Here is a 20,422-nt window from a genome sequence, read left to right as displayed (position 1 = left end):
ATGCATCAGATTTATGTACACTATTTCATTGTAAGTAAGGGCACTCCCAAATCTTAGGGCGGCTGATGTTTCAGCTTCACTGATTATATTATGCTTGCTTAGTGCAATCCTAATTCAGGTTCTATCTTGGTCTGTACAAATAAATTACTGTGGTAAACTGTTTCGTTAATTAGATGACATAAATCGTCCACAACTCTTTGGCAGAACAATTCCAGTGCACTCCAGAATTTTTTTTTCCCCTGAAAACTTTTAATATGAATTGGAGCATTCACATAATTTAAAATGGATCACAATTTGCAAAGATGAACGACGTCAACTAAAAAACATATATTAAACGAATAACCTAAAACTAAAGAAACAACATTAACAACCATGACGACAAATTGCTCTCTCTCCTTTCACTCCCCCCTGAAACATCTGAGAATTACCTCCCTACTCTGCCAAATTCCCAATTTACTACGACAATCCACACCACTAACTTTTTGCACACAACTGAAACATGATGGAAGCTACATGCAAGACCCATATTTCCTCTCTCCCTATCCCTCTCTAGACATCACAATAAAATGCATGTGAAAAAGGGAAATTATGATGGTTAGGTGCCCGCCCTAGTCCTCGAGCTACCAAGAGTGAGTTCAAGCTCATCAGATCCACACTCTTCATGAATCCTCTCCCCTTCCCATGCCTTCACCAAACCTCCACCCTGAATATTACCATTGCTACTGCTCCCAAAAGCAAACTCGTCCGATGCGCAATCTAACATATGAACATCCCCGCGGTTTGGTCCTCCTCGCATAGCAGGTGAACATACCCCACTCCGAGGCATAACCGGTGAACATGCCCCACTCCGAGGCATAACCGGTGAACACACCCCACTCTGACCCGGAGTCCACATCCTCGAAGACCCTTCGCTCATTATTCCCCCCTTAAAGGATCCAAAAGGGTTTGATGACACAAGACTAAATGTGGGGGACGAGGGCCCAGAGAGCCACCCGGGCTGAGGAATCATCTTCTGACAGCGAGGGCTTGACGGAGTAGACGACGGTAGGAAAGTATAATGGTTTCCCGGAGGCCATGATGGTTGTTGTGAAGTAGGATCATCCCAGTCAGTTTTAATTCGTTGGGACCGTGCGGTTGGAGAGCTCAAGGGTGGGGTCACGGGTGCGCTTATGGACCCAGTGTGAATGTAGAGGTTGTGGTTATGGAATGGGGGTCTTGAAGAGGATGAGGATGCTGAAGAGAGATTCTTGAGCCAAGGGATGAGAGAATTTGCATCGGGTACGCTGGTGATGGGGTTGTTAGGGTTTGTGATGTGAGAGGAGGCTGGGCTGTGGAGAGCAGAGGAGGCCGGGCTAGGGTTATATGAGGCACATGGGCTTGGTTGGTATGATGAGCAGGGGCTTGCTGAGATTGAAGGTCCTGCTACTTCCATAGACTCTGTTGGCTTGCAACCCTGCAAAGTTGTGTAGGAAAAGATTTAATCACATAACAGTAACTAATATATGATGGCCGAAGTATTGCGTAAATGTAATTCCATTACGTCACAATCTTATTAGAATCTGGTGATGGAGCTGTAAATGTAATTTCATAACCATCTTATTAAAATGATAGCAACAAATAAAAAATAAAAAATAAAAAAAATACTCCAACAATTTGGATGAGGGGAGGGGACAGGATACGACTGTCGCTATGACTCAATAGACAGATGATTAGTAGTACATGATAACAAGAAAAAACAGAAGAAGTATCCAATGAAACACGTTGCAGAACCTTTTGAATAGGGGAAAGGGTTGGAATCGAATCAAACTGAGGTTGTATTAGTCTATAAACTTTGAATTCGAATTTGAATTCAAATTATGTTCTCAGCTCCAAATATGAATGCTTCTTCGAATACTAAAACATATTAAGTACTTGATTAGGTTAAATAGTTTGTGTTTATATAATTAAAGAGTCCTCTTTCTTATTAAAATTTTGATTCTCTTGACTATTTGAATCATGACATGGCAGAGGTCACATTGCTACTATGAACAACATCATCTTACAAATTTCAAACATGTACGTACCCGTATAGTGATATGTAGATACAATGGATAAATATTTGATAAGCAAATGAACCAAATATTTGATCATTATCATATTTGATGCATATAATAGACGAAAACAAAATCATATTTGATTTGTTTTTTTTATTATCAATAAAATCAGATTTAAACAAATATTTCAGTGAATAAAACACCAAACTTTTTGATAATTACTTGATCAACTTCCATCCTTACCCATTCCTACCAGGCAACTGAATTTGCATGTGTGGATGGGGTAATTGGAAAAGGTATGTGCAAGAACATGACCAATAAGTGCTCCCATGTGAAAATGAGTAGGCAGCTGGCAACATACTCACTCGTGCAACACTCTTATCATAAGAAAAGCTAGATACAGCATGCTTAATGAAAACTTCCTTGAACTTCAGGTTCAGGTAGTATTTACAACTTGTGCATTTACATAAGGAACCACAGGTTGACATATCGGGCAATGATCATAGTTAACCGATTTTGATTTAGAAGTTAGAACGACAGAATAGAAGCACTGCATGCAGCTTCAAACATTAACCAAGGAGCTGGCACAGAAAAAATTAGCCTACCACATAGCAAATAACGTCTATTTAACATAAGTGCAAAAGTGTAAATTGGAAGCCAGCTTTATATCTAGGAACTTAGGAGGTGGAAGTTTTAGCTTCATGAATGCCTTCAATTTTCCTGTTTTTTCCAGATTTAAACAAGAGTTATGTTGAATAACCACTTAGCTATTATGAATACGCATATTATGTGCCAGTCATCACTGTTCATATAGGATGCAACCCGGCTACACAGCCCCAGAGCAAAATCAAACATACACGTGCAAGCTCGACATGCCTAGAACACAACTTGATAGATGAAACGACATCCACGCATTTATTCAGTCTATTGGACATTGATATACATTTTTGAAAAAGTTTAGTAAGATGAATAATCATTTTTTTCCATTAAGTAAAATATAATGTGCACCAAGATAAAATTCATTTCACTTATCAACTAAAACAATTAGGCATACATTCAGTGGTGGATCCGAGAATTTCAAAAAGGGATGTCAAAATTAATAATTTAAAAAAAATTACAAGTGTCCCCACGAGCTTTCATTTGTGCAAAAAACAAAAAGAATAACGAAGACAAAATCACATCACTATTAATACCATCAAATTCATATAAGGTTTTCAGTTGGTTCATCTTAAATATTTAATGGGGTAAATTTTATAGTGAGTGAGGATTTTAAGTGAGGTGAGTATTATAGTATGAACTGGTGTCATGCGATACCAATTTGTTCAATGTGGATCCGCCCCTGATCATAAACTTACTAAAAGTAATAATAATAATAATCTCAACTTGGATGTAAGAAAAGGTGGGATCATCAGTTCCCTCGACAAAATTTTAGTTATTTACCGCTCCACCTTTCTTCAGTGCACTTTTTGTAGGACATGACACTAATATTTGAAAATGCCAACGGACATCCTAAAACCCCTTAGAAAATCAATCATATGTTTGGGTTTCTTGTCCTCGTACTTTCATGTAACTACTACGGCCTGTTTGTTCCCTTATTATTAATCTCTTTAGAATTAATATAACAAGTTAACATGAGCCCAACAAAACCAAGAAACTTCTAATCGGTGTTGGGTCCACTTGTCAGCTTACTGAATTTTGAAACCAAATCAGTAAAATCCCCTATATCTGTTGCCTTCTAAATAGGGTGTTTACATGAAAACTACCTTAACTTTAGCCCAAATTGCAACTTACCACCTAAGTTTCTCCTTTTTTTTGTTAATAAACCACCTTAGTTTGTTAACATGTTCTCAATGTCACACTTTTAGATATTTTCTATACAAAAACAAATCTGAAGTTCCTATTACACGCCACAATCTAACCCAAGAGAAAGAAGGAGAGGCGGAGGAGAGAAAGGGGAGATTGGGAGGAAGGTTAGTGGTGATGGGGTCGGATGCGGGAGAGGGGAGGAGGAGTGGAGAGAGAAGAGGACAGAGGGGAAGGAGGAGAGAATGGAGTGAGGAGGAGGAGAGGGAGGTGGAGAAATAAATCAACTAATTTATTTTACAAAAAGAAAAAAAGAGATTGTGCATGTAAAATGTTAAAATTTTTGAAGTTGGTGCAAGTAGATATGAAGATGAACAATTTTTCAAAACAGCCCCATTTAGAGTTTTTTTTTCAAAATCAACCGGTTTTTTATTTATTTATCAAAACCGACCCGATTTTGTGATTAGCAGCCTAATCACCATCCTAAATAGTCGGGGTTGCCAACCCCGACTATTTAGGAGGGTATTAAACCCTAATTAGAGACCTTAAACACTAAAAATTAAGGTCCTAAATAGTCGGGGTTGCCAACCCCGACTATTTAGGAAGGTGATTAGCCGGTTAATCACAAAATCGGGTCGGTTTTGATAAATAAAAAAACCGGTTGATTTTGAAAAAAAAAACTCTAAATGGGGCTGTTTTGAAAAATTGTTCATATGAAGATTGTTGGCAAATAAACAAGGACGCAACTGTGGATCCAAATATTGGCACTTGGAAAGATGTTGAGGAGGTTAGAAAATAGATTATATAAGAAGTTTTATTTATGATTCAAACTAGAGGGAAATTGAGGAGGGAAATTTTTAATTTTTGTATTATCGAAAAATATGGCATATAGACAATAATTGCTTGGCTCAACTATTTTTGGGGGATTCTTTAAGAAGCCCAATACTATAAATTCTCAAAATTGTAATTATTATAGGTGACTATATATGCAAAATGTAAAAGTTTAGGCCGCCTTGAAATTGCACTTAGCTCTGCCATTGGTGGAGGGGGAGGAGAGGAGGGGATGGGTTAGGGTTTAGAGAAATGCTGTAAAGTTGCAATTGAGGCAAAAGTTAAGATAACTTTTTTAGTTGAATAGTAAAAATGGTGTGGCATTAACAATTAAGCAAATTAGGATGATTTACATTAAAAAAATAAAAAACTAAGGTGATAAGTTTGCAATTTGAGCAAAAGTTAAAAGATCGATTTTATGTAAAGGCCATTCTTTAAATCCAAAGATTTCATCAACTGCTTGATTGATTAACAAGCAACACTTAATCCAATTTTTAATAGGAAAATGGCTGTCCAAGTCTCACTCTACATCACGGTGGGTCCGCAAGCACTAGCGATGGGACCCACACTGCACATGTATTCTACGGCTAACGCATTGTCTTCAACAAAGGAATCACGTCAGTTCACACTCCTCAACTCCCCTAAAGAAGCCTAAAAAGCACAAAAACAGCCTTATAACATTAAACTTTCACGTGTTCACGAATCTTAAAACAGCCTTAACCGGTGTCTACAGAAAAAGTAAATCCACCGGCGAGGGTAATTTCGTCAACTTCAAAAAGCAACGTAACGACTTTTGTCCTCGAGGACTTGCGTGGGTCGCGTGACCTGCGGAGGCACAAAGCCACGAGGCCTCCAGCTAGGCGACAAGGTACCGTCGTGCCCTTGCGAAATAGAGATCTCGCGAGGGCAAAATCGTAAAGGCGAATTATTTGGAAGCGGTCTAACGTGCACCCACCGGCCGGCCGAACAACCCAAGCGTCGGCGACGTCAACTAAAAATTAATACCCATTTATTTACTCTGATTTTTCCTACGCAGTAATCTCGAGTACGACGTACTAAAGCGTGAGGCGCAAGTTATCGTCTGCTACCGTACGCCGACGGCCCGATGAAAAGGACGGTTCGGGGGCGGCAGTCTGCGGGGGCGGCGCATTATAGCAGGATCGATCTCCGTCTGCTTCGTGCGCCCCCGTCGTGTATTGAGCTTCTGCGCTCCGGCGTCATAATTTTCGCACTTAAAGACAGTCGCTAGGCAGCTAGCGCATGGATTGATACCATGCGCCACGAAATTGCTCCTCCATGAGCCAAATGTCAAGATCGGGATCCTGAATCCGCTACATGTGGCTTTCTAACTTAAAAAAAAAATATATTCTCCTCAAGCTATTTTCTCGCGCCGTTCTTCATTTGCCACTTTCTCACCCTAATCCAAACCAAAAAAGGAAGGAAGAAGAAAAAAAGATACATAGCGAGCGGTGAGGTTACCTTCCGGTAAGTGGTACCGTCGGCTCCACAGTCCACCCTGCCTCATCGCGAGGGCTTGAGCACTCGTTGTTGTCGCAGTGCTTCGGAGCTTGTAGTTCCCGTACATCCTCAGCCCCGCCGTAATCTTGGCCGCGATCGCCCGCCGCCTCTCTCCCTCCTCTTGTTGTTTGTCTCCCTCTCCCTCACGTCGGCATCCTCGCCCCGACGTACATCGGATCCCGCACCCCCGGTTAGATCAGATCGACCTGAATTCGCCGATGCTTTCCCAACTCTATCTTTCTTTTCTTTTTAAGTTGTTTAGACTTGCCGGGAATGCCTTTGGTCTTTTTGGAGAGTAGGGGCGGTGAGGGAGTGTCCGCTTTAAATCCTGCGGCTGATGTATTAGCTTAGGTACCGTCGGCGAAAAACTCCACAGTCCAACCCTGCCTCATCGCAGAGGGCCTTGAGCACCTCGTTGTTGTCGCAGTGCTTCGGAGCTGTGTAGTTCCCGTACATCCTCAGCCCGCGTACGATCTTCGCGCCGCGATCGCCGCCGGCCTCCATCTCCCTCCTCTTGTTGCTGTCTCTCCTCTCCCTCGGTCACGTCGGCCCATCCTCCTGCCCCCGACGTCATCGGATCCCGTTCACCGCCCGCCCGTATCAAGATCTAGACTCGGCCTGCAATTCGCCCGGAGTTCTTTCCCCTTCTTTTCCTTCTTTTTTAGGTGTTAGACTTGCCGGGCGAAGCTTTGAGCTCTTTTTATCATGTGGTGGAGGTTTAAGGGCCGGCTGTGACGGGCGTTCTGTGCTCGCCTTTAAAATGCTGCGGCTGTTTCGGAGCTGCCCCTTGCGAGAACTCGGGATTTTACGGTGGTGCCACTGTATGTGGGGCCCAGTAGACAGTAAGGAGTGGTGACGAACTGAATTGGGTCCGACAGGTTCTGCTTTTGTAAAGCAAGATTTTGATTAGGACTGGGTATGAATTGCTGTTCCTTAGTACTTTGTAGGGGTGAAGCTAACGAAGTGGTGAAATTAAGAGCTTTGCTACAGAGACCCAAGATACGGGATCAATAGAGGGGACAAGTGAGGTGTCTCCTTCCTATTGGATAATGAGTTGACCATCATTAATGATGACCAACTCATTATCCAATAGAAGGGAGACACATCACTTGTCCCCTCTATTAGTCCCATATTTTGAGTCCTTGAGGAATTTTTCTCAAATTAATTTATGAAGGGGCCCACTGCATGAGGTTTTGCATTTGTTTTTATGGTTACGTTCAATGGTTGATTCAGAAATTTATGGAGAATCGTTACATAAGTAATAATTAAAAAACTTCACAATTATATTCGATGAATTTTCAAATTTTAATAAAAAAGTATATAATTGCATCATTATTACCATATATCAAATACACTATCATATCCGGACCTGAGTGCATAGTCGCATTAATAACACCAACGACACTATTAGTAACATATATATAAATAAAGTTGGACCCAAATGCAAAATCAGATATACCATCAATTAATGTCACACTATCTCTTAATAAATAGGTGAAAAATGGCTGTCCAAGTCTCACTCACATCACGGTTGCGGGCCGCTAAGCCACTATGCGCATGGGCGACCCACACTGCACATGTATTCTTACGGCTAACGCATTGTCTTCAACAAAGGAATCACGTCATTCACCACTCCTTCAACTCCCCGCTAAAGAAGCTAAAAAAGCACAAAAACAGCCTTATAACATTAAACTTATCACGTGTTCACGAATATCTCCTTATAAACAGCGCTTAACCGGGTGCTACAACAAGTAAATCACGGCTGCACGCGGTAATTTTCCCCGAGTTCAACTTCCAAAAAGCCGAACACGTAACGATTTTGTTTCCCTCGGCAGGACTTGCGTGACTGGACGCAGTGACCTGCCGAAGGCCACAAAGCCACGGAGGCCTGCCAGCCTAGGACGACAACGAGGATACACGTCAGCTCATCCCTGCCCTGTTTGCGAATAGATTTGATACGCGAGCGGCAAAATCGTAAAGCCGCCGAAACTTATTAATGAAGCAGCTCTAACGTGCACCCACCGGATCTCGCCGATCCGAACAAACCCACAAAGCGTCGGCTGACTGTCAACTAAAAATCTAATACCCATTTACTTCTTATAATCTGATATTTACCTACGAGCAAGTAATCTCGAGCTACGACGCCTACTAAAAGCGCTGAGGCGCAAGTCTATCGTTCTCGACTACCGTACGCCGACGACGCCGATGCAAAAGGGATTTACAGTGGTCCTGGTGCGGCGCACGGTCTGCGGGGGTGCTGTAGCCTCGCATATTATAGGCAGTGCACTCGATCTTCCTGTATCTGCTTATCCGCTGCGTGGCCACCCGTCTTGTTATTGTTGAGCTTGACTTGCGCTCTTCGGTCGTCATAATTTTCGCCACTTTAAAGCACAGTCGCTAGGCAGGCCTAGCGCCCAGGAGTGCTACCCATGCGCACCGCCAAATTGCTCCTCTCATGAGCCAAATGTCAAGATCGGGATCCTGAATCCCGCTACATGCATGCTTTACTAACTTAGAAAAAAAAAAATAATATATACTCCTCAAGGCCTACTTTTTTTTACTCGCGCCGTTCTTCATTTGCCACTAACTATCTCACCCATACAATCCCAAACAAAAAAGGATATAAGAAGAAAAAAAAAAAAAGCAATATCGAGCGCGTGCATGATGGTTACCTTCCGGTAGTTGAATAAACACTTCAAGCTATTATGAATACGCCATTATGTGCCACGTCATCACTTGTTCTATAGGATGACAACCCGGCTACACAGCGCCAGAGCAAAATCAAACATACAGTGCAAGCTCGAATGGACCTTAGGAACACAACTTGGATAGATTGAAACGACGATCACGCATTTATTCAGTCTATTGGACATGATATTACATTTTGAAAAAGTTTTAGTAAGATGAAATAATATTTTTTCCATTAAGTAAATATAATGCTTGCACCAAGATCAAATTCATTTCACTTATCAACTAAACAAATTGGCATACATTCAGTGGTTTGGAATAGGCAGAATTCAAAAAGGGATGTTCAAAATTAATAATTTAAAAAAATACAAGTGTCCGACGGAGCTTTCATTTGTCGCAAAAAAACAAAAAGAATAACGCAAGACAAAAATCACATCACTATTAATACCATCAAGACTTCATATAAGGTTTTCAGTTTGGCCTTCATCTTAAATCTTTAATGGGGTAAATTTTATATAGTGAGTTGGGATTTTAAGTGAGTGAGTATTATGAGTATGAACTGGTGTCATGCTCGATACCATATTTGTTCAATGTGATCCGCCCGCTGATCATAAACTTACTAAAGGAATAATATAATAATCCTCAACTTGGATGTAAGAAAAAAGGTGGGATCATCAGTTCCCTCGACAAAATTTAAGTTATTTTACGCTCCACCTTTCTCAGTGCACTTTTGTTAGGAACATGACGACTAATATTTTGAAAATGCCAACGGACATCTAAAACACCCCTTTAGGGAAAAAATCAATCATCATGTTTGGGTTTCTTGTCCTCGTACTTTCATGTAACTACTAGGCCTGTTGTTCCCTTATTATTAATCTCGTTTAGAATTAATATAACAAGTTTAACATGAGCCCAACAAAACCGCAAGACTTCTAATCGGTGTTGGGTCCACTTGCTCAGCCTTATGAATTTTGAAACCAAATCAGTAAAATCCCCTATTATCTTGTTGCCTTCTAAATAGGGTGTTTACATGAAAACTACCTTACTTTTAGCCCAAATTGCACACTTACCACCTAAGTCTCGCTTTTTTTTGTTAATAAACCACCTTAGTTTGTTTAACATGTTCTCAATGTCACACTTTTAGATATTTTCTATACAAAAAACAAATCTGAAGTTCCTATTAGACGCCACAATCTAACCCAAGAGAAAGAAGGAGAGGCGGAGGAGAGAAAGGGGAGATTGGGGAAGGTTAGTGGTAGATGGGGTCGGATTGCGGCGAGAGGGCAGGAGGAGTGGAGAGAGAAGAGGACAGAGGGGAAGGAGGAAGGAGAATGGAGTGAGCGGAGGACGAGAGAGGAGGGGAGGGCATTAGCGCGAGCTAAGAATTTTATCTTTTTTTTTTTTTTGGGGGGGGGGTTGGGGTCGGGTGGGGGGATCATGAGTACATTAAGTATATCAACTATTTATTTTTTACAAAAAGAAAAAAAGAGATTGCTGCATGTAAAATGCTTAAATTTCTTGAAGTTGGTGCAAGTAGATTTGAAGATGAACAATTTTTCAAAACAGCCCCATTTAGAGTTTTTTTCAAAATCAACCGGTTTTTTATTTATTTATCAAAACCGCCCGATTTTGTTGATTTAGCAGCTAATACATCCTAAATAGTCGGGTGCAACCCGATATTTAGGAGGGTTATTAAACCCTATTAGAGACCTTAAACACTAAAAAATTAAGGTCCTAAATAGGTCGGCGGTTGCCAACCCCGACTATTTAGGAAGGTGATTAGCCGGTTAATCACAAAATGGGGTCGGTTTTGATAAATAAAAAAACCGGTTGATTTGAAAAAAAAAACTCTAAATGGGCGCTGTTTTGAAAAAATTGTTATATGAAGATTTTGGCAAAATAAACAAGGACGCAACTGTGATCCAAATATTTCTGGCACTTGGAAAGATGTTGAGGAGGTTAGAAAATAGAATTATATAAGAAGTTTTATTATGATTCAAACTAGAGGGAAATTGAGGAGCGAAATTTTTAATTTTGTATTATCGAAATATAGCATATAGACAATAATTGCTTGCGCTCAACTATTTTTGGGATTCTTTTAAGAAGCCAATACTATAAATTCTCAAAAATTGTAATTATTATAGTGACTATATATGCAAAAGTAAAAGTTTAGGCCGCCTTGAAATTGCATCTTAGTCTGCCATTGGTGGAGGGGGGGAGATGGAGGGATGGGTTAGGGTTTAGAGAAATGCTGTAAAGTTGCAATTTGAGGCAAAAGTTAAAGATAATTTTTTAGTTGCAATAGTAAAAATGTGTGGGCATTAACAATTAAGCAAATTAGGATGATTTACATTAAAAAATAAAAAATAAGGTGATAAGTTGCATTTGATGCAAAGTTAAAAGATCGATTTTATGTAAAGGCCATTCTTTAAATCCAAAGATTTCATCAACTGCTTGATTTGATTAACAACGCAACACTTAATCAATTTTTTAATAGGGAAAATGGCTGTCCAAGTCTCATCTTACATCACGGTGGTCGCAAGCCACTAAGCGATGGGACCCACACTGCACATGTATTCTACGGCTAACGCATTGTCTTCAACAAAGGAATCACGTCAGTTCACATCCTCAACTCCCCCTAAAGAGGCCTAAAAAAGCACAAAAACAGCCTTATAACATTAAACTTATCACGTGTTCACGAATCTTAAAACAGCCTTAACCGGTGTTCAGAAATATAATCCACCGGCGAGGGTAATTTCGTCAACTTCAAAAAGCAACGTAACGACTTTTGTCCCTCGAGGACTTGCGTGGGGGTCGCGTGACCTGCGGAGGCACAAAGCCACGAGGCCTCCAGCTAGGACGACAAGGTACGTCGTGCACTCTTGCGAAATAGGATCCGGAGGGCAAAATCGTAAAGGCGAATTATTTGGAAGCGGGTCTAACGTGCACCACCGGCGGCCGAACACAAGCGTCGGCGACGTCAACTAAAAATTAATACCCATTTATTTAACTCTGATTTTCCTACGCAGTAATCTCGAGTACGACGCTACTAAAGCGTGAGGCGCAAGTTATCGTCTGCTACCGTACGCGACGCCCCGATGAAAAAGGACGGTTCGGGCGGCGCAGTCTGCGGGGGGCGGCGCATTATAGCAGCGATCGATCTCCGTCTGCTATCCGTTGCGCCCCGTCGTTGTATTGAGCTTCTGCGCTCCGGCGTCATAATTTTCGCACTTAAAGCACAGTCGCTAGGCAGGGCTAGCGCATGGATTGACTCCATGCGCCACGAAATTGCTCCTCCATGAGCCAAATGTCAAGATCGGGTCCTGAATCCCGCTACATGCATGCTTTCTAACTTAAAAAAAATAATATATACTCCCTCAAGCTAATTTTCTCGCGCCTTCTTCATTTGCCACTTTTCTACTAATCCCAAACCAAAAAAGGAAGGAAGAAGAAAAAAGATACGTAGCGAGCGGTGAGGTTACCTTCCGGTAAGTGGTACCGTCTTGGCTCCACAGTCCACCCTGCCTCATCGCCGAGGGCCTTGAGCACTCTTGTTTGTCGCAGTGCTTCGGAGCTTGTTAGTTCCCGTACATCCTCAGCCCCGCGTAATCTTCGGCCGCGATCGCCCGCCGCCTTCTCTCCCTCCTCTTGTTGTTTTCTCCCTCTCCCTGCACGTGCGCATCCTCGCCCCGACGTCATCGGATCCCGTCACCGCCCGGTTAGATCTAGATCGGCCTGAATTCGCCGGAGTTTTTCCCCTTTCTTTTCTTTTCTTTTTAGTGTTTGAACTTGCCGGGGAAGCCTTTGGTCTTTTTTGGAGGTAGGGGCGGTGAGGGGGTGCTCGCTTTAAATGCTGCGGCTGTTTCGGATGCCCTTGGAGAACTCGGGATTTTACGGTGGTGCCACTGTATGTGGGAGCCCAGTAGACAGTAAGGAGTGGTGACGAACTGAATTGGGTCCGACAGGTTCTGCTTTGTAAAGCCAAGATTTTGATTAGCGACTGGGTATGAATTGCTGTTCCTTAGTACTTTGTAGGGGTTGAAGCTACACGAAGTGGTGAAATTAAAGATTTGCTACAGAGACCCAAGATACGATCAATAGAGGGGACAAGTGAGGGTGTCTCCTTCCTATTGGATAATGAAGTTGACCCATCATTAATGATGACCAACTCATTATCCAAAGAAGGGAGACACATCACTTGTCCCCTCTATTAGTCCCATATTTTTGAGTCCTTGAGGATTTTTCTCTCAAATAATTTATGAGGGGCCACTGCCATGAGGTTTGCCATTTGTTTTATGGTTACGTTCAATGGTTGATTCAGAAATTTATTGGAGAATCGTTACATAATAATAATTAAAAACTTCACAATTATATTCGATGAATTTCAAATTTTAATAAAAAAGTATATAATTGCATTCATTATTACCATATATCAAATACACTATCATATCCGACCTGAGTGCATAGTCGCATTAATAACACCAACGAACACTTAGTAACATATATATAAATAAGTGGACCCAAATCAAATCAGATATACCATCATTAATGTCACACTATCTCTTAATAGATAAGGGTGGGGGGGGGGTTAGAGGGGTACGGTAGCTTAGAGCTGTAGGTAGTAATGTGGTGTCATGTAAGAGCATCTCCAAGGGGCCGGAAAAATCCGGCCCCTTAGCTAAATTTGGGGGTTTTTAAGGGAGATGAGCTCCAAGGGGGCGGAAATTTCCCCTTCACCCCCATGTCCATTAACATCCTCCCCAAATTAAGGGGAAGCTTAAAGTCCATTAACCTTCCCTTATAATTTTATAATAATATACTTTGTTTTAGAGTTAATTTATAATTAATTAAATTTAGTTAGTGTATAGTTAATTTAAAATAATATAATTATTTGTTAATATACTTTAGTTAATGTATAATTAATTATTATCTAAATTAATTATTTGTTAAATTTTAATATGATTGATTAATTTAATGATTATATAAGGTTATTTCTTAATCTAAATTAATTAATTAGTTATTGTTAGTTATTAATATTGAATTATTTATTCATTTATAAATAAACCACATATTTAATTAAATCCTAATCTATAAAATTAAAAAACTAAATATAATTAATTAAGGGGTAGGAGACTTTTAAGGGGAACCATTGGAGGAGAATCAACCCCTCCCTTAAAGTTCCCCCTAAATTAAAGGGATATCCAGGGATCCCTTGGAGATGCTCTAACAGCAATTTACCTGGGTTGGATCTACACCGGACTACCTTTCGGTTATCATTCATAAAAAGAATTCCAAAATTTTAATTCAACAATCTTTGTACATTGATTTGAAAAAGTAGATTAATTGACAATCCATGAACAACAACTTTTTATGTGGATAACGTCACATACTATATTTAAGTTTGTTATGCATTATAGAAGTCTAGGGCTTTTACTATGAATTACCATCAAAATTTGTACAAGAAAACAAAAGTCATCTCGGACCAAACCACACTTTCGCTTCATGCAGCGCGAATACTACAAAAACGTTGCAAAGAATCAAGACCATCGAACAAGACTTAGAATTAAAATTAAGTCTCGTTTTGTGATAACACACTCCAAAGTTCGGAGGGATTTGTGAGGTGAAAAATAAAAAAGTTAAAGAGGTTTTGTGAAAATTAACTCTCGTTTAGTGAAAATTAATTATGAGGATAATAATATCACAAAGTATAAACCGTAAAATCAGCAGTTGAGCGCTTTAACAAAACCCCAACAGCCTTCCTTCCGCCGCCGCCGCCGCGTCGCCTCCGATGAGCGAACTATTGGCCTCCAAACTCAAGAGTTGCTCGCAAAAGGTAGGCGCAGATTAGATAGGTATACATAGAATAGGCTGTGAATCAAACCCTCTACGGGCTCAGCCCGGTTCAGGTGGCCATCATCAGCGTACGATACCGCTGCGATTCGCTCGTGATAATTTCTCCTGCTCGGGGCGCGGGTCACGTGAAAAACGGCGGTACGTTCTGTAAGAGCGACCGGTTATTTTTTCGCGCCGGACCTAGCTAGCTATTTGGGCAGTTACTTTATGGGGGGTAACATGCAAATGGGAAATTGGTGGGAGCACCCGAATTTGCCTGTCCCTCCTATTTTAGTCGATGATGTTATATGCATGGCATCCTTTAAGTACAAACTGGTTTTTTGTAGAACTTGAAGGATTTTGACGAAATTTCACTTTTTTCTTATGCATAATATTTTTTTGGACCGGATGTAAATTGGTTTATTTCATATCGGCCCTTGGGGATCAGTTCTAGTCTAATTGTTCGTTAGAAATTGGGGTCAAGGTTAAAATTGGATTGGGTGCGAGCGGTGAAGCTGTCAAAGTACAACTTAATTATAAACTCAGATGAAAAGAAATTATGTGATGTTTTTAAATTTGTTTTCACTAGGACTGTGTGCGAGTCTCTGAATACGCATGTGGGCTGTGAATTTTATTTATGAAAGTGACATAAAAAAACCATTAAAAGATTATGAAAGGGGCATCAACAGTTTAATCTTTGGATGAGCAAGAGAAACAAGTCGTTAGAGCATCTCCAGGGAATCCTTACAATCTCCCTTAATCTAGAAGGACTTTTAAGAGGGGGGAATGTTCTCCTCCAATGGTCCCCCCTTAAAAGTCACTCTACCCCTTAATTATTCATATTTAGTGTTTTACTTTTAGGGCCTGTTTGGTACATTTCTGAAAAAATTAAGAAAACAGAAATATAGAAATGAAATGATTTCAAAACATTTCCAATTGGTTTCCCCATTTTCTTTTATTTTGTTTGTTTCACAGTGAAATGAGGGGATTGAAATGTATGAAATTGCTTTCACATGTTTGTTTCACCACTTTGAAAACAAGAAATCAGCCCAACAATTAGATTTCCATTTCCTGTGTTTGTTAATGCACAAATAACCCAGTCTGATCAGCACATAAATGCCAAAGCCATGGTGAGCTTACCGCTCCCAAACATCAACACACAGTACATCTCTCAACGGCTCTTTGCAGCAACGGTCATCTTTTAAAAACCGCCAACAACAACTGCTGGGTTCGGTCAATGAGAACAGCTATTGCATTCCAATCGCTGCCCAACGCAGCTCCAATCGCTGTCCAACGCAGCTCTATACCGCTGCCCAACGCAGCTCCAATCGCTGCCCGACGCAGCTCTATACCGCTGTCCAACACAGCTCCAATCGCTGCCCGACGCAGTTCCAATCGCTGCCCAACGCAGCTCCAATCGCTGCCCGACGCAGTTCTAATCGCTGCCCAACGCAGCTCCAATCGCTACCCGACGCAGTTCTAATCGCTGTCCAACGTAGCTTCAATCGCTGCCCGACGCAGTTCCAATCGCTGCCCAACACAGCTCCAATCGCTGCCCAATGCAGCTCCAATCGCTGTCCAACGCAGTTCTAATCGCTGCCCAATGCAGCTCCAATCGCTGTCCAACACAGCTCTATACCGCTGCCAGACGCAGCTTCAACCGTTGCCAGACGCAGCTCCAACCAACGTCGAACGCAGTTCTATACTGCTGCCAAACGCACCTTCAAACATCGAAGAACGCAACTCAATATCGCTGCAGAACGCACCTCCAGATGCTGCGTTCAAGCACAGAATCTATGCCAGAACGCATGTCAAAGTTCTGACCTGTTCAAACACGATCCAGGCAGTTTCGAAAACAGCTCTTCACCCACCATTTGAGGAGTGGCTTACGTGGGTTGTTACAACCGATTAATGAGGCAACTAAACCCTCATTTAGGAGCGGATTATGTGGGCAGTTACACCCCTAATCTCCCTATAAATATCAACAAACTGAACAGAATTCAGGGTTGGACTTTTGGAGATCAGATTCAGATAGTGAGAGTTGAAGGATCAGCTCCTTACACAGTCTGGGGAATCATCATCAACAGAGGATTCCAGACACTCAATACTTGGTTTATTAACCGAATTATTTTCGGTTCAAACAACTCTTTTCATATCAGAGTTTGTTACTCGTTCTGAGCTACAATACTCGTCAAGAGTTATCAATCAGACAAGTTAGTTGTTCCAGTGAATTGAAATTTTCGGATCGTCAACGAGAAGCAAACTTGATGCGAGCATTCGAGGGAGGCATCTCATCGCCACCGTGAAGAACCCAGAATTAAATAAAGGGGAGAATCCACGAGGGAGGCATCTCATCGCCACCGTGAAGAACCCAGAATTAAATAAAGGGGAGAATCCAGATCATTCTCTTCTCTTTTGTAATCAGAAAATCCAATTGTAACTGAGATTAAAGGAATACAAATCATTTTTCCTTCGTTTCTTTTACTGCAAATTTTCCCACAAACACTCCTACAAGATGGTAAGAAAGCAAAGGATGATTTAAGGGCTCGGTAAGACTTAAATGCGTTGAGTATCCCACATGATCTGCAAGCACAAGAAGTCACCAATGGCAAATTTGAGTTGCCTTCAGCTCGTATTACAATATCAAAAGTTGAGATGTAGAGATTCTATGAGGTTCTAAAGTCGGTGAAGTCACCAGATGGTTACGACTCTAATATTTCAAATAATGTACATGTGAAAGAGCAAAAACTTTTAGGACTTAAGACACATGATTATCATATCCTTCTTCACCAACTGTTTCCTGTAGCACTTCGTAACAACATGGTCATGAAGAAGTAACAAATGTTATAATTGAACTCTGTGGATTTTTTAAAAAGTTATGCTCCAAAGTCATCAATGTTGACGAATTTAAGACACTAAAAGCAAAAATGAAAGAAACCATCTGCAAAATGGAGATATTCTTCCCTCCATTATTTTTACGATCATAGTCCATCTCACACATCATCTTGTAGATGAGGCATTACTCGGAGGACCAGTTAACTATCGTTGGATGTATCCTATAGAGAGGTTAGTTAAAATTCAATTAAGTCTATTTACGTAACATGTCATTTCTTTATATTAACAACTCATATTAATGTTATCTTTAGATATTTGGGTTTCTTAAAATGCATAATGTGAAATCGGGCTTATCCTGAAGGTTTGATTGCTGATCGTTACGTGGCAAATGAATGTATGATGTTAATCTCTCGGTATATACAAGGTGTACATACAAAAAATAATTCACTAAATAGTAATAGCGACGACACCTTTCATGGAAGTACCAAGATGAACAAAGACTATTCCAGAATAGACTTGAATCAGGCCCATGCGTTCTTGTTGCAAAACTTGGAAATCTTTGAAGATTACCGCAAGTAAGAAATTAACTTTAATAAATATGAATTTTTTTAAATTATATCAATAGTTGAACTCTAATTTTTTGTATCAATAGACGACATTGGAGGAGTTGCAGTTAGAAATAACTGGTGTGTCAGCACAAAATCAAATTGCAAAAATTTATAAAAAACATTTTACTGAGTGGGTCATAGCTGAAGTATATTTTTAATTAATTTTTGGAATAAATAAGGGTAACTATTTAATGCTAATTTGTGTTTATGTGCAACATTAGGTAGAAAGATAAATTTTTTGCTAGTTTGCCAGTGTCAGAAGAGATAAGTATTCACCCACATGGACTGCACTACACAGTTAAACAATGTAGCGGATACCATGTTAATAGGTGTTTATTTCAATGGGTAGGGCTTGAGGTGGAGAGAGCTACCCAAAATAGTGGGGTCATGCCTGCATTCTCTTAAGAATGTTATTGAACCTTAACTGATTAAAATCCGATACTTGGGGATGTAATTTATTACAGACAATTAGAAGATATTTTGGAGATATTCTATGTGTATGGTACCAAAAATATACATAGTTATGTGATGTTTAAGGTTCGTTTGTGTCATGCAGACAGAACTAGGGATGCATATGGTTTTAATCTTGTAAATCTAGATAAGGAGATATATCCCGATATGAAGTTTATGTTCGCAAATCAGGTTACTCAGTGCTTTTACGTCAAAGATCCTAAGCAGCCAAATGTCTGGGTTGTATTGTATAAGGAACCAATGACTCTTGTTCAGCTTGCTCTTGATGAAAACCCGACCAGTAGTGATGACCTAAATGAGATGGAAGGAGAAATTTTTCTTAATTACTCATACCCCAAAAATGTCAATGTTCATATGTATACCTCGCATATTCGACTTGATATCTTTAATGTAGGAGATTGAATACAAAGATCCTTATGCAAATTTGACTTGATATCATGCATGCATTTATTTAATATTTTAATTATGTTAGATTAACAATTTAAGTCACAGACGAGCCAAAGAATTAGGAGGCTATTTTTTCCTCGGGATCGAGAAGGTCCATCATCCGGTATAAGTATTCAAATTTTGTTGAAGTAAATTGTATTTGTGATATAAATATGCATTATATTTACTATTTTGTTTATTTATCTAGGATCGTCATCATGACCATCTCAAAGTCCATTATCTCTACATTGATCATCACCATTTGAAGGTATAAATTTATTTAATTGTATTATGTCAATTGATAAATTTATATGCTCATATCATATATATTACTTTGTTAGATATTGCGGGGACATCTGAAATGGATCCACTGTAACATCGAGACACATCGCCAGATCTAGGTATTATGTTTGAAATTTTTATTATTTTGATATTAAATTCTTAATTTACATTTGTAATGTAATGATATTTTATATTCCTAATATATATTTGCAGACAATGCTTGTGATGGATTTGGCAATGACGAGATCAAGCACGAGATGATGTCCGGATCTTCTCAGTCATTGATGGCATGTCTCCGCCCATGGACTCCATCAGTATATGACGTCCCTATGCCTGAAAAAGCTATTGTATTACAAAAAAAATGCGATAGGAACTACAAAATGAAGAGAGATGATATTAAAAGAAAGGAGTGCGTCATAAAACAGAGACAGATAAAGCTATAGCAGATCTAATGAGGGAAAAGGGTAATAATGTCGTGTAAACTTTAGAGATTTCCTACTTATTTATTTATTTAAGTTTATATAAAATTTATTTCTCTTTGTATTTGTAGGCAAAAAAGATTATGAGAAACCTAGTAGATATGGGAGTGAGGAAAAGACAAAAGTACCTCCGAAAGAGTACCGGGCCATTTTGGAGTGGAAGGGCAACATTCCTGTTGGGGATTGGGCCGTCAGATTTAATAACTTGATTAGCTGTTTAATAAGAGATCCATGCTCCATTAACATTGCTCATAACTTTGAGGAGAAAGAATTTACAGGCATAAAGAAGATTTGGGAGAAGCTCGTGGTAATTATTTATTATATTGCTTATTTTGTTTACAATTCACAATGATTATTCTTATAGTGTATTTTTTTGCCATGTAACTTGTAGGATTATTATTGTCTTGAGGACAACACAGAGTCTTGGGATTATGTTATCCCTAAAATGGCCAAGCTTATTCGGGGTTGGAAGAGTGATCTAAAGAAAAGATATTTTACAAAAATATCTACTGATTGGAAGAGAATCTATGAGCTTGATAAGAGAGTCCATCCATTTAATTGGATGACTCTCATTATCGAGTGGAGGGTGAGAAGAAGGTGGATTATTTTTAATTTA

General features: G+C 39.9%; 1 protein-coding gene across 1 annotated transcript; it reads right to left on the bottom strand.

Annotated features, from left to right (window-relative positions):
* LOC109846052 (protein BZR1 homolog 2-like) lies at positions 304-6,689 on the bottom strand. Its single transcript, XM_020415276.1, has 3 exons — positions 6,541-6,689; positions 6,147-6,183; positions 304-1,453 (listed from the first exon to the last, which is right to left on the bottom strand). Exons 1-3 carry the CDS (start codon positions 6,687-6,689, stop codon positions 596-598), a joined length of 1,044 nt encoding a protein of 347 aa, XP_020270865.1. The 3' UTR covers positions 304-595.

This window comes from Asparagus officinalis, chromosome 6, assembly GCF_001876935.1.
Source record: "Asparagus officinalis chromosome 6, Aspof.V1, whole genome shotgun sequence".
Taxonomy (NCBI): domain Eukaryota; kingdom Viridiplantae; phylum Streptophyta; class Magnoliopsida; order Asparagales; family Asparagaceae; genus Asparagus; species Asparagus officinalis.
Note: the sequence above shows the minus strand (reverse complement) of the source record. Positions and strands in the feature narration are given on the sequence as shown.